The sequence below is a fragment of the Pristiophorus japonicus genome, chromosome 19 (genome assembly GCF_044704955.1).
Source record: "Pristiophorus japonicus isolate sPriJap1 chromosome 19, sPriJap1.hap1, whole genome shotgun sequence".
NCBI classification, from domain to species: Eukaryota; Metazoa; Chordata; class Chondrichthyes; family Pristiophoridae; genus Pristiophorus; species Pristiophorus japonicus.
The window spans coordinates 4,897,821-4,909,244 of record NC_091995.1 but is presented as its reverse complement, the minus strand read 5'-3'; the positions used below and the strand labels follow the sequence as shown (position 1 = coordinate 4,909,244).

General features: G+C 47.6%; 1 protein-coding gene across 1 annotated transcript; it reads left to right on the top strand.

Moving 5' to 3' along the window:
* Positions 1-5,887: 5,887 nt before the first annotated feature.
* Positions 5,888-11,123, top strand: LOC139229655 (zinc-binding protein A33-like). Its single transcript, XM_070861175.1, has 6 exons — positions 5,888-6,645; positions 6,736-6,831; positions 6,925-7,158; positions 8,736-8,758; positions 8,843-8,958; positions 10,506-11,123. The coding sequence occupies exons 1-6, from the start codon at positions 6,250-6,252 to the stop codon at positions 11,054-11,056; spliced, it is 1,416 nt and encodes a 471-aa protein (XP_070717276.1). The 5' UTR covers positions 5,888-6,249; the 3' UTR covers positions 11,057-11,123.
* The last annotated feature ends 301 nt before the right edge of the window (positions 11,124-11,424 follow it).

Genomic DNA, 11,424 nt, shown 5'->3' with positions numbered 1-11,424 from the left:
ATCAGCCACCACACGGGGCTTGACAGAGCTCGGCCTTTATCCAGTGGCAAGGGTTAACCAGGACGGCTGGAGACCTGCTCTGCTGCACGGACCCAGTGCGCTCACATACCGCAGTGTGGGCTGACCTGTGCTGCCCCTGGGCCCTCGGCTCTTCTGGACCCCATACCCTCATTCGCCGCAGCTCCGCAACGATCTCTCGCCGTTCCACTGCCACAAACATTCACCGCTCCTCCGCAACGATCTCTCGCCGCTCCACTGCGACGATCTCTCACCTCTCCTCCGCCTCGACCTTCCCGCTCCTCCACTGTACCTGGACCCCGCTGATGTTTCTGCCCACGCTCCAAACCATGACCAAAGCACGAAGTGGGTTTTGATGACGTCATCCAGTTGCCCACCTCGAAGCTGTCACACTCTTGAAGCAGCTCACGCTGGAAGCTGCAGTGGTATGCTCTTTATCCTCCCGAATTGCGGTGGTGTCCTCTCGCAGGTTGGCTTGGCCCATGATGTTTCAGGGCCCGCGCTGCTCTTTTATTCTCCCGAATTGCGGTGGTGTCCTCTCGCAGGTTGGGGTGGCCCATGATGTTTCAGGACCCGCACTGCTCTTTTATTCTCCCGACCTGCGGTGGTGTCCTCTCGCAGGTCAGGGTGGCCCATGATGTTTCAGGGCCTGCGCTGCTCTTTTATTCTCCCGACCTGCGGTGGTGTCCTCTCGCAGGTCAGGGTGGCCCATGATGTTTCAGGGCCCGCGCTGCTCTTTTATACTCCCGACCTGTGGTGGTGTCCTCTCGCAGGGTGGGGGTGGCCCACGATTAATGAATGGCCCGGGGAATGAGTTGCCCTGATCTAGACACTCGGCTTGTAATTATTTCTGTGGTGCCCAACTTTAATATTCTCCTGAAAGTCCCATTGCAATCCTGTTCCAGTTCCATGTTGCGTGTGTGTGGCACGGTGGGTGTGAGAGGCACTGTGTCTGTGAGTGGGGCTGATGTTGGTTTCCAGTATCTGACACAACTCCCATTTTCAACTATATCCTTTTTCTATTAGCTGCTTGAAATACTCTGGGTGTAATATCTACTGTCCGTTTTTCAAATATATTCAACAGAGAATTACGTAGATTTTACAGCACAGGGACAGGCCATTGGATCCAACAGATCTATGTCGGTATTTTTGCTCCACACGAACCTCCTCCCACCTTACTACAGCTCACCCGATCAATATATCCTTCTGTCCCTTTCTCCAGCATGTAATTATCTAGCTTCCCCTTAAATACATCGATGCTATTCGCCTCAACTACTCTCTGTGGCAGCGAGTTCCACATTCTCACCACTCTCTGAGTAAAGTGATTTCTCCTGAATTCCCTTTTGGATTTATTAGTGACTACTTTATATTTATGGCCCCCAGGTTTTGACTCTCCCACAAGTGGAAACATCTTTTCTGCATCTACCCAATCGAAATCCATAATAACTTTAAAAATCTCCATCGGGACACTTCTCCATCTTCTCTTATCTCGAGAAAAGTGCCCCAGCCTGTTGTAAACTTTGCTGATGGCTGTAGCCACTGAGTTCTGGTATCATTCGTGTAAATCTGTGTTGCACTTTCTCCTGTGTTTCGATCTCGCTTTTATTATATCTTTCTATCTGTGTGTCGGCAGCAGTGAGAATGCGGAATGATCGGCACTTGGGTGTATTTCTGCTGTCCGGATATAGATGCTCAGTCTCTGGCAACTCAGATTTGTATTTTCCTAATATTTCAGGAGGAAGCTTGTCAGAAGATGAGGTAGAACTTGCTCTTTACTGAAACTCTGCACAGTTTGGTAAAATAGCTGAAAAAAGTGATTATGGTCAATTTATAATCGATTGTTTGATATTTGCAGGACTGGCGAGGACTATACTGACATTATCAGATGCTGCCGTGTCCGTGGAAAAATTCAACGGCCCTTTACAGTGCACACTGTGGAGAGAAATAATCTTCACTATTAACCCTGGTAAAACTCATAGGTTCCTATGTTCTGATTTATAACTCATGTGATATACAATGAACAAATCATATCAAAGACGATCTTTAAGTAGTTGCAATGTATCAGGGTTACAAATGGCGCTGAGTGGAATTAAACTTATTTCTGCAACAAAACCACTTTCTAAAACAGCACCTCAAGTAGTCAGCTGTAATTTCAGCTCTCCCAATATAACAAATACAGGGTTCCTTGGATGAACCACTGCCTTCAGAAACCTGCAATATTTTGCACACATCATTCTGCTTGAGAACCGCAGGAGACCGGGGGGCCGCAGGGCTCCTTGTAGTGGATCAGGATCACAGGGGCCACCAGTGGTCAGTACATTTTTATGGCACTGCCACCTTGTTTGCAGCAGTGGGAGGCTTCAAAATCTCCTCCCCACCCCCACCCCAGAGTCATCACAATGTGGAATGAAATTCCAGATAGAGTGATGATAATCTTGTCAAACCCTGGAATCATTAAAGAAACAAGTCAATGGGACAATGGGATGATGTGAAGATCTCTCTGATGCCTCAAGATGGGCAGAATGGCCTCCATCATTTGTAATGATCTTGGAAACTTATTTTAGTTCCAATGTATGTTTCCAAGTGTCAGTGGGACTAACTTCCTGTCAATGTCCATAACTACACAGAAATATAACTTTCCAGATCTAATTTGTTCCTGTCATTGTCGCAGTGAGGATATCGAGGCGTTGATAGTTTTGAAATCACTTTGATATGATTGATCTTGCTACCACATGCCAATCTATTAAGCACAGAACAGTCAGTGTGAGTGACAGTCTGTTTATCGGGCAGCTGATGAGAACAGGAGGTAATGCAGGCTCTCTGAAGTTTTATGTAACTCGATAATTTACTGACAAGATTATCATCCTATTGTATTCTAGCAACTGTCTCACATTAATAAAGTTAGTGGCCACGACAATAAAAAAATGCAACTTCCATTTATATAGCGCATTTCACAACCTTAGGAAGTGCTTTACAGACTTAGATCACTTGGTAGAACACAGAAACAATCACCCAGTGCTTGTCAGTTCTGCAATTTAAACAGAAGAAACCCATCCATTGGGACTGTGCTTCTAAATGTTCACTGTGATATTGTAGTGAATAGCAATGCAGTCAGTGATAGACCAGTAACCAGCGCTTCGACTTCCTGCTTCAGAGTTGTTGTCTGGCATAACTTTTTTTTATTTTCATTTGTGTTATATGAATTGTTAGATTAATGGGAGTAATAAAGATGCTGAGACCACTCTAAACTCATGTGATCGATGGTGAATGCATTTTCATTAAGAACAAAAAAACTCAATGCAGGAATTCTGGAGTGAAATTGGTCTCGGGCACTAACGCAAAATTTCTAGAAAATGGGCACCGCACCTGTCCATTTTCTAGAAATTTTGCGTTAGTGCCCGAGACCAATTTCACTCCAGAATTCCTGCATTGAGTTTTTTTGTTCTTAATGAAAATGCATTCACCATCGATCACATGAGTTTAGAGTGGTCTCAGCATCTTTATTACTCCCATTAATCTAACAATTCATATAACACAAATGAAAAGAAAAAAAACAGATATGCCAGACAACAACTCTGAAGCAGGAAGTCGAAGCGCTGGTTACTCATGATTGCCTGATTTGTGCTTCCGCCCAAAGACCAATTTCACCCCCCCGTCCAGTCTGGTTTCCTGGGAGCGATAGAAACTTGAGCTGCAATTTCTGGGGGATCCTCTCGCCAGTAGTTCGAAATAGAAGCAGGACATGCAACAAAAATGCAGAGGTTTTCTGTATATAAAAAATTGTGATCATTCAGCAACAATGGTGCAGAGGTGTATGCAGATATAATCAGTATTATATTATATAATGGACAGGTGAGCATTTCGGGTGCACACTGTGCAGAGGAACTGGGAACTGAATGATCAGCAAGGACCTCTGTAGGGCTGGGGGAAGGACGGGGAGAGAAGAGACAAATGGTAGGATGAATAAGGAGGCCACAGACTCCTGGGGAAATAATAGTCTAAATGGGTTTGGGGAGCAAAGGGATCTAGGGCTACAGATTCACAAATCATTAAAAGTAGCAACACAAGTTAACAAAATGCAAACACTCGGGTTCATTTCTAGAGGAATAGAATTGAAAAGTGGAGAAGTTATGTACACTTGTATAGAAGCTTGGTTAGACCACACTTGCTGTGCAATGGACACAGTTCTGGTTGCCATATTATACAAAGGATACAGAGGCCCTGGAGAAATAGCAACAAAGATTTATCCAGATCTGAGAGGTTTTACCTATCAGGAAAGATGAAACAGGCTGTAGCTCTTTTCTCTGGAAAAGTGAAGACTGAGAGGTGACCTGAGAGAGATTGTGGTCAAGAGGACGCTGTAATGGTCAGTAACAGAGGGGAGGTAAGGTGTGGGACTATTGTTGAATGGGGCATTGGGGTTGCATTAACTGGTACCGCAGTCGGATGATTGGATCACGGACATCCCGGGCAGAAAGGGTCTGGCTGGGTTCCCTCCTCCCTTCCACTTCCTCCTCTTCAGCTTCCTCCCCTCCTCTTTTACTATCATCAACACCTATTCCTCCTCCTCCTCAGCTGGTCACCATATGTCTGGTGGTAAGGGCTGTGCCCTCATGATGGCAAGGATATGGAGCATGCAGAAGACCGTGGTGAATCTTGAGACCCGCTCTGGTGAGTACTGCAGGGCTCCTCCAGAGCGGTCCAGGCAGCTGAAGCATTGATTAAGGATGCCAGTGGTCTGCTCTATCAGATTCCATGTGGCGGCATGGCCCTCATTATATGCACACTGTCCATGCCCACGTGTAGCGTAGCAGAGTCATGAGCCAGGTGGGCAGTGGATAGCCCTTGTCGCCCAGTAGCCACCCTCTGGTTTGTTGTGGTGGCTCAAATGCTGAAGGTACAGCGGGCTGCCGCAGAATGAAGGCAACATGGCTACTGCCAGGATACTGAGCACTGACCTGCATGATGTGCTGAGTATGGTCACACACCAGCTGGATATTGAGGGAGTGGGTGCGGTACATCACCGAAATGAGATGTGGAGCCCACAGAGTGACATGTGTCAGTCAATGGTCCCCAGCACCACGGAGCCTGCTATCCCGGTGAAGCTGCCTGCTCGCTCCTCTCTGGCAAGCGAGAATGAAATGTAACTGCCGAGCTGCAGAAACCTGCTGTACATTCTCAGCTAGCTCCGAGGGGAGGGGAATTGGTTAGGAGGGAGTGGGCTGTGATCGGGAGAGGGTCACTTGGACACAGCACAGGAAGGAACATGGGACACAGAGGATCGTACACTGATCACAGAACCCGCCTGACTTTCCTTCCATTGAGTGCAGTAGAAATGTATTGTGGGTTCTGTTACCGGCGTGATTTTCATTTCCCCGCCCATGTGATGCCTAATGCCGGATGGTAAAGACTAAAATCCCCCCCAATGTTGGATATGACGACAGGGATGGAACATTTTGCATCATAACACTGCATACAAAATCTATAAAATAAAACGCTGTCTTCCAAATCAGCATTCATCTCTCCACTGCCTTCCTCATTTCCCCTCTCCCGCTTCCCAGCCTCAGTAAAATGACCGCTGACTCCCAGTATAACGCGGTGCTCATCCCGAAACGACACAGACTTTGTAAATGCGATTCTATTTCATCCAGATGTGAGCAGCACTTCCAGGGACTCAGAGTGATCTGTGACTGGGAACCGGGTCTGGATCCACCCACAGAAACATGACTCCAGCAGTTTCAATCAGGAAGCACTGACACTGGTCATGGTTTCCAGACAGCTCCTTGACATTGAGGACACTTTGTGTTTTAGGGTGAGCGGCTGCGATCGTTAACACGATTCTGTTTATCTCACACCGAGTTTCACCAGAGGGTGTGCAGTCGGCAGTGAGTTCGGTCCGGAGCAAAGTGCACTGGAATCTGGAGCCCCGCCAATCCCCGCCTCCTCCCCCCTCTCTCCCTCCCTCCTCCCACTGCCAATACCCCAGGGACTTTCACCTTCCCGGCCGGGGTTCAGTTCGTCCCCTCCGTGCTCTAACCCTGTTTGTCCTTCAGTCTGCTCGAAGTTTTGTCTCCCCGTGTAAAAGTCGACGGGACATACACGAGAGTATAATAATAATTCCCTGAGTATTGCAGTGAACTTCTTCGGGAAATCGCTGAACTGAGGGTGTTCGGCAGCTCAGTAAACACTGTAACTGAGAGCGGATTGAATCAGGAAGTGCTGAGAGAAAACATGGCCGCGAGTTTGGCTGAGGAGGCAATTTGTCCCATTTGTCTGGATTTCTTCACCGATCCGGTTTTACTGGAGTGTGGGCATAACTTCTGCCGCGCCTGTATCACACAGTGTTGGGAAAAGAAGGAGACAAACTCCTGCCCGGAATGTAGAGAGGAGTTTCCGGAAAGAAAGCTCAGGGTAAATCGGATGGCAGCGAATCTGGCCGAGAAAGCTCGAAAATTAACCCCGAATCCGAAAGAGACAGAAAGTAAACTTCACTGTGAGGAACATCAGGAAGAACTGAAGCTGTTTTGTGAAACTGACAGGAAATTGATCTGCGTGATGTGTGTTGTTGCGCGGGAACACAGAGAGCACCGCTTCATGCCCATTAAAGAAGCTGTTGAATTTTACAAGGTAAAAGGGAACAGATTGGATCACCTGATTAGTTTATCATATTTTCATGGTCTAACACGTTTACTCCGTGATTTTCTCTCCCAATCCCAGGATCGGCTGAAATCTTCCTTAGATTCTGTCACAGAGAAGAAATCGGCGGCTCTAGAAACGGAATTAAAACAGAAACAGCAGATTTCCGGAGTTAGGGTAAGGTCTCCCTGAGCTGATTTTCTGGGATCTCGGTTAGTTTTGTTCCCTCTATCGCGGGACATTAATTATGTTTCACATTTCATTTGGTAGGAACAGTCGAGCAGTCTGCAGACCCGCATCACATTCGAGTTCACTAAAATGCACCAGATTCTCACTGAGAAAGAGCAGCGTTTAATCCGAGATCTCAGGGAACAAGAGGGGAAGATTCTAGAAACAATGGAGGAAAATCTTCGACAGATTCAAGAGAATTTAAGTTCTATTCAGGAGGAGCTCTCAAAGTTGCAGAAACAGATGGAGCAAAAAGACGGACTGACATTGCTGAAGGTGATGATTATATTGTGGGTCAATTCAGTGAAACTTCACACAGTCACAAAATAACTGATGATAACTGAAATAAATGCAGCATTTACTGAACATTTCAAAACTGATTTAAACCGATTGTTTTGTCTATTCGTGGGCGGTTCTGCTATCGACACGGAAAGATCCTACTCCCACACTGTCTGTAAAATCATGGGAATGGGTTGCTGTGATATTAATACTTTGCTTATAATTATTTCTGTGCTGCCCCATAGTTTAATATCTCCCAGAACTCTCATTGCAATCCAGTTACAGTTCCATGTTGTGAGTGTGTGGTGTGTGTGGTACGGTGGGTGTGACAGTCACTGTGTGTGAGTGGCACTGATGTTGAGTTCCAGTATCTGACACATGAATCGGAATGTTCAACTACTTACAATCATAGAATCCTACAGCACAAATGGCCCATCATGTCTGTGTGGCTCTTTGAAAGAGCAATCCAATTAATCCCACTCCTCTTTCCCCATAGCCCTGAATTTATTTCCTTTTCAAGTGTATTTCCAATTCCCTTTTTAAAATTACCATGGAATCTGCTTCCTCCACGCTGTCATTGTGCATTCCTGATCATCACAAGTCATTGTGGAACAGAGGGACCTTGGAGTGCGTGTCCACAGATCCCTGAAGGTAACATCACAGGTAGATAAGGTGGTTAAGAAGGCATACGGAATACTTGTCTTCATTCACCGAGGCATTGAATACAAGAGCAGGGAGATTACGCTTGAACTGTATAAAGCACTAGTTAAGCCACAGCTAGAGTACTGCGTGTAGTTCTGGTCACCACATTACAGGAAAGGTGTGATTGCACTAGAGAGGGTACAGAGGAGATTTGCAAGGATGTTGCCTGGACTGGAGAATTTTAGCTACGAGGAAAGATTGGATTGTTTACTTTGGAACAGAGGAGGCTGAGGGGAGACCATATTGAGGTGTTTCGAATTATGAGGAGCCGAGAAAGAGTGGATAGGAAAGGCCTATTTCCCTTAGCAGAGGGGTCAACAATCAGGGGACATGGATTTAAAGCAATTTCTCAGGGTTTAGAGGGAATTTGAGGGGATAATGTTTCACCCAGAGGGTGGCGGGGATCTGGAGCTCATGGTCTGAAAGGGTGGTAGAGGCAGAATCCCGCACCACATTTAAAAATACTTGAATATATATGTGAAGAGGCGTAACCTTTAAACCTACGTACCAAGAACTGGAACGTGACATTAGGCTGGATACGCTTTGTCGGCCGGCACGGACACGATGGGCTGAATGGCCTCCTGGCGTGCTGTACATTTCTATGATTCGATGATTCACTGTTAAAAATAATCACCACGCTCCATCAAGTTTGTAAATGTGATTCCCCCAGGTCTCTCTGTTCCTGCACCCCATTTAAAATTTTACCATTTAGTTTACAATGCCTCCCCTCATTCTTCCTTCCAAAATGCTTCACTTCACACTTCTCTGTGTTAAATTGTATCCGCCCTGTGTCTGCTCATTTCACCAGCCTGTCTGTGTCCTCCTGAAGTCTATTACTGTCCTCCTCATTGTTCGTGTTTTATTTATTTCAGGAGGAAGCTTGTTGGATGGGGAGGTAGGACATGCTCTTTACACAATCTCTGCAGTTTGGTAAAGTGTTTATGGTCAATTTATAACATCAACTGCATAATATTTACAGGATTAGTGAGGACTATCCCGTGCTGTCAGTAGTAGATGGCGCCCTGTCTGTCGGAAAGTTCAACGGCCCTTTACAGTACACAGCGTGGAGAGAAATGATAGACGCCATTAACCCCGGTAAATCTCCTGTATTCCTTTTCATGATTTATAAATCCAGATGAGAAGGGCCTAAACCGGCTCTCAGACCCGGATTAAATGATCAATGATGTCTGTATCTAGTCTGGAAGTCAGGAGTCTTTGCACTGGATAAGGGAGGGCTTGGGGTGATCTTACTGAAGTATTCAAGATCCTAAACAGCAGAGAGAAGATAAACATCCAGAGGTTTAACACAGTCACAGGTCACAGAGTCTACAACAAAGTAGCGATAGTCTCAAACTCAGAGAATGGCGGGAAAATATATCCGGGGGGGAGGAGGTAGGATGATGGGGGTTGTGGGGCGGAGGGGCAAAGCCGAGGGGCAGCCAGCAGCGGGCAGGACAATTCATGCACCTCCCGGCCACAGAGAAACTGTTACACAGAGAATAAATAGAAAGAAGTGTTTTTATATCCGACCTTTCACGACCTCAAGATGTTCCAAAGATCTTTACAGACAATGAAGAGTTTTTAAACTGTAGTCACTGTTGTAATGTAGGAAACGCCACAACCAGTTTATGCACAGCAAGCTCCCACAAGCAGCAACGTGATAATGACCAGATAGCCTGTTTTCATGATGTTGGTTGATGGATAAATATTGTCCAGGACACCGGACGGAGCTAACTCCTTGCATCATTCCCTGTGGGGGTTCCAGCGGTCCCTTTAAGGACCACAGGTTGGGCCATTCTACAGACTGTTCCACTGGGTGGGACTTGCACAGCTCACGCACCGTCCAATGGAAGACCAAGATTGCATTGGGGTCACATGTACATTATGGGATCCGGTTTGCATAAACTAATGAGGCTTCCCCCATGTTTAGTGCGGGAGCGCTGGATTCCTATTTCACGGCTGCGGCATAATCTCCCGGCGGGCCTTGGTGGGAACCAGGTGGGAAGCACTGCGGGTGGTTTTTGTCTCGTTACTGCTCCGTTTACGGTGTAAATCCGGGCGATTGTGAGACGTAAATCACTCCCAACTACTTTATGCGGAGAGTATGGGAAGTAATACATTGTGGGAAGTGCTTTGAGGTATTTGTCAGGAACATTAGAAATGTAAGTTTCTCCTTCAGATGTAATTGCAGTGTGTTTATTTCTATCGCATTCCTTATACTGGACTCTGTCTTACCTGTGAAATATTTTATTTACAACACTACTTTCCTTGCGGCCTTTGGAAACAGCTGCTTAAACCTCAGTCTCCCCGCAACCCAACCCCACCGCTCTCTCTCTCCCCTCCCCAGACCCCACTCACACTGTCCCGCCAGTCTCTCTCCCCCTCCTCCCGCCCACCCCCGATCTCTCTCTACCCTCTCTCAGTGTCTCCAGTGGTTTTCGGGTCTTTATCTCCAGGCGCTGACTGCGCTGATTCAGGCCCGAAATTGACTTCAATCGACCCCCGGGGCGTAAACCTTGGAGCGGCAGGAGTTTCCATGATCACAACCCAGAGCCCGAGTGGGCACTTTAAAAGGGAAAGCGTTTAAATAAATCACAGCAAGAAACTAAATCACTGACTGTGTTACTTTAACTTTCCCCCAGCTCCAGCCTCTCTGACTCTGGATCCGAAAACAGCGAATCCCCGGCTCATCCTGTCTGAGGACCGGACCCGTGTGAGGCTCGGGGACAAACGGCAGCGGCTCCCTGACACCCCGGAGAGGTTTGATGTCTGGCTCTGTGTCCTGGGATCGGAGGGATTCACATCAGGGAGACATTACTGGGAGGTGGACGTGGGGAATAAGACTCGGTGGTTTATGGGAGTGACCCGAGAGTATGGCGGGAGGAAAGGGATATTCACCAGGAGCCCAGAGACCGGATACTGGATTGTGAGACTGAATGTCGGAAGTGACTATGTTGCCAGCACCTCCCCCTCACTGACCCCCCTCACCCTGAGTGTGGAGCCCCGGAAGATCGGGGTGTACCTGGACTATGAGGGCGGACAGGTGTCATTTTACAATGCGGACAACATGTCCCATCTCCACACTTTCACCCACACTTTCACTGAGAGAATCTTTCCCTTCTTCAATCCGGGATTGAATGATGGCGGGAAAAACTCCGAACCGCTGACAATCTGCGGGGTTAAAGGTCACTAACAGGCCCATCCCATAATTTCACCCTGCCTCTTACCAGCTGCAAACTGATGGGCATCAGTCTCTGTCACAGCGGGGGAAGAGCGAGCGGGGGAGGTGGAGAAAGAATGGGGGGAGGGGAGAGAGAGTGTGGGGGGGAGCGGGAGAGAGGGATGGGGGGGAGAGAGCAGGGGGAAGGGGAGGAGGGAGAGAGCGGGTGGAGGGGGGAGAGAGAGCGGGGGGAGGGGGAGAGAGAGCGGGGGGGAGGGGGAGAGAGAGCGGGGGGGGGGGGGGGAGAAGAAACAAATCGATGGTGAATTGTGGAGAGGAACTCACTGGGTGGAATGAGCTGAGAACTGCAGGAACCCGGTGACCTTCCTGCCTGTAATGTT

Excerpts from the sequence above, each read along its gene's own strand:
- LOC139229655 (XM_070861175.1), top strand. The coding sequence starts at position 6,250 with ATGGCCGCGAGTTTGGCTGAGGAGGCAATTTGTCCCATTTGTCTGGAT. Across the intron at positions 6,832-6,924 it reads AGCAGATTTCCGGAGTTAGG|GAACAGTCGAGCAGTCTGCA; the intron begins GTAAGGTCTCCC and ends TTCATTTGGTAG. Across the intron at positions 8,759-8,842 it reads GAAGCTTGTTGGATGGGGAG|GATTAGTGAGGACTATCCCG; the intron begins GTAGGACATGCT and ends TAATATTTACAG.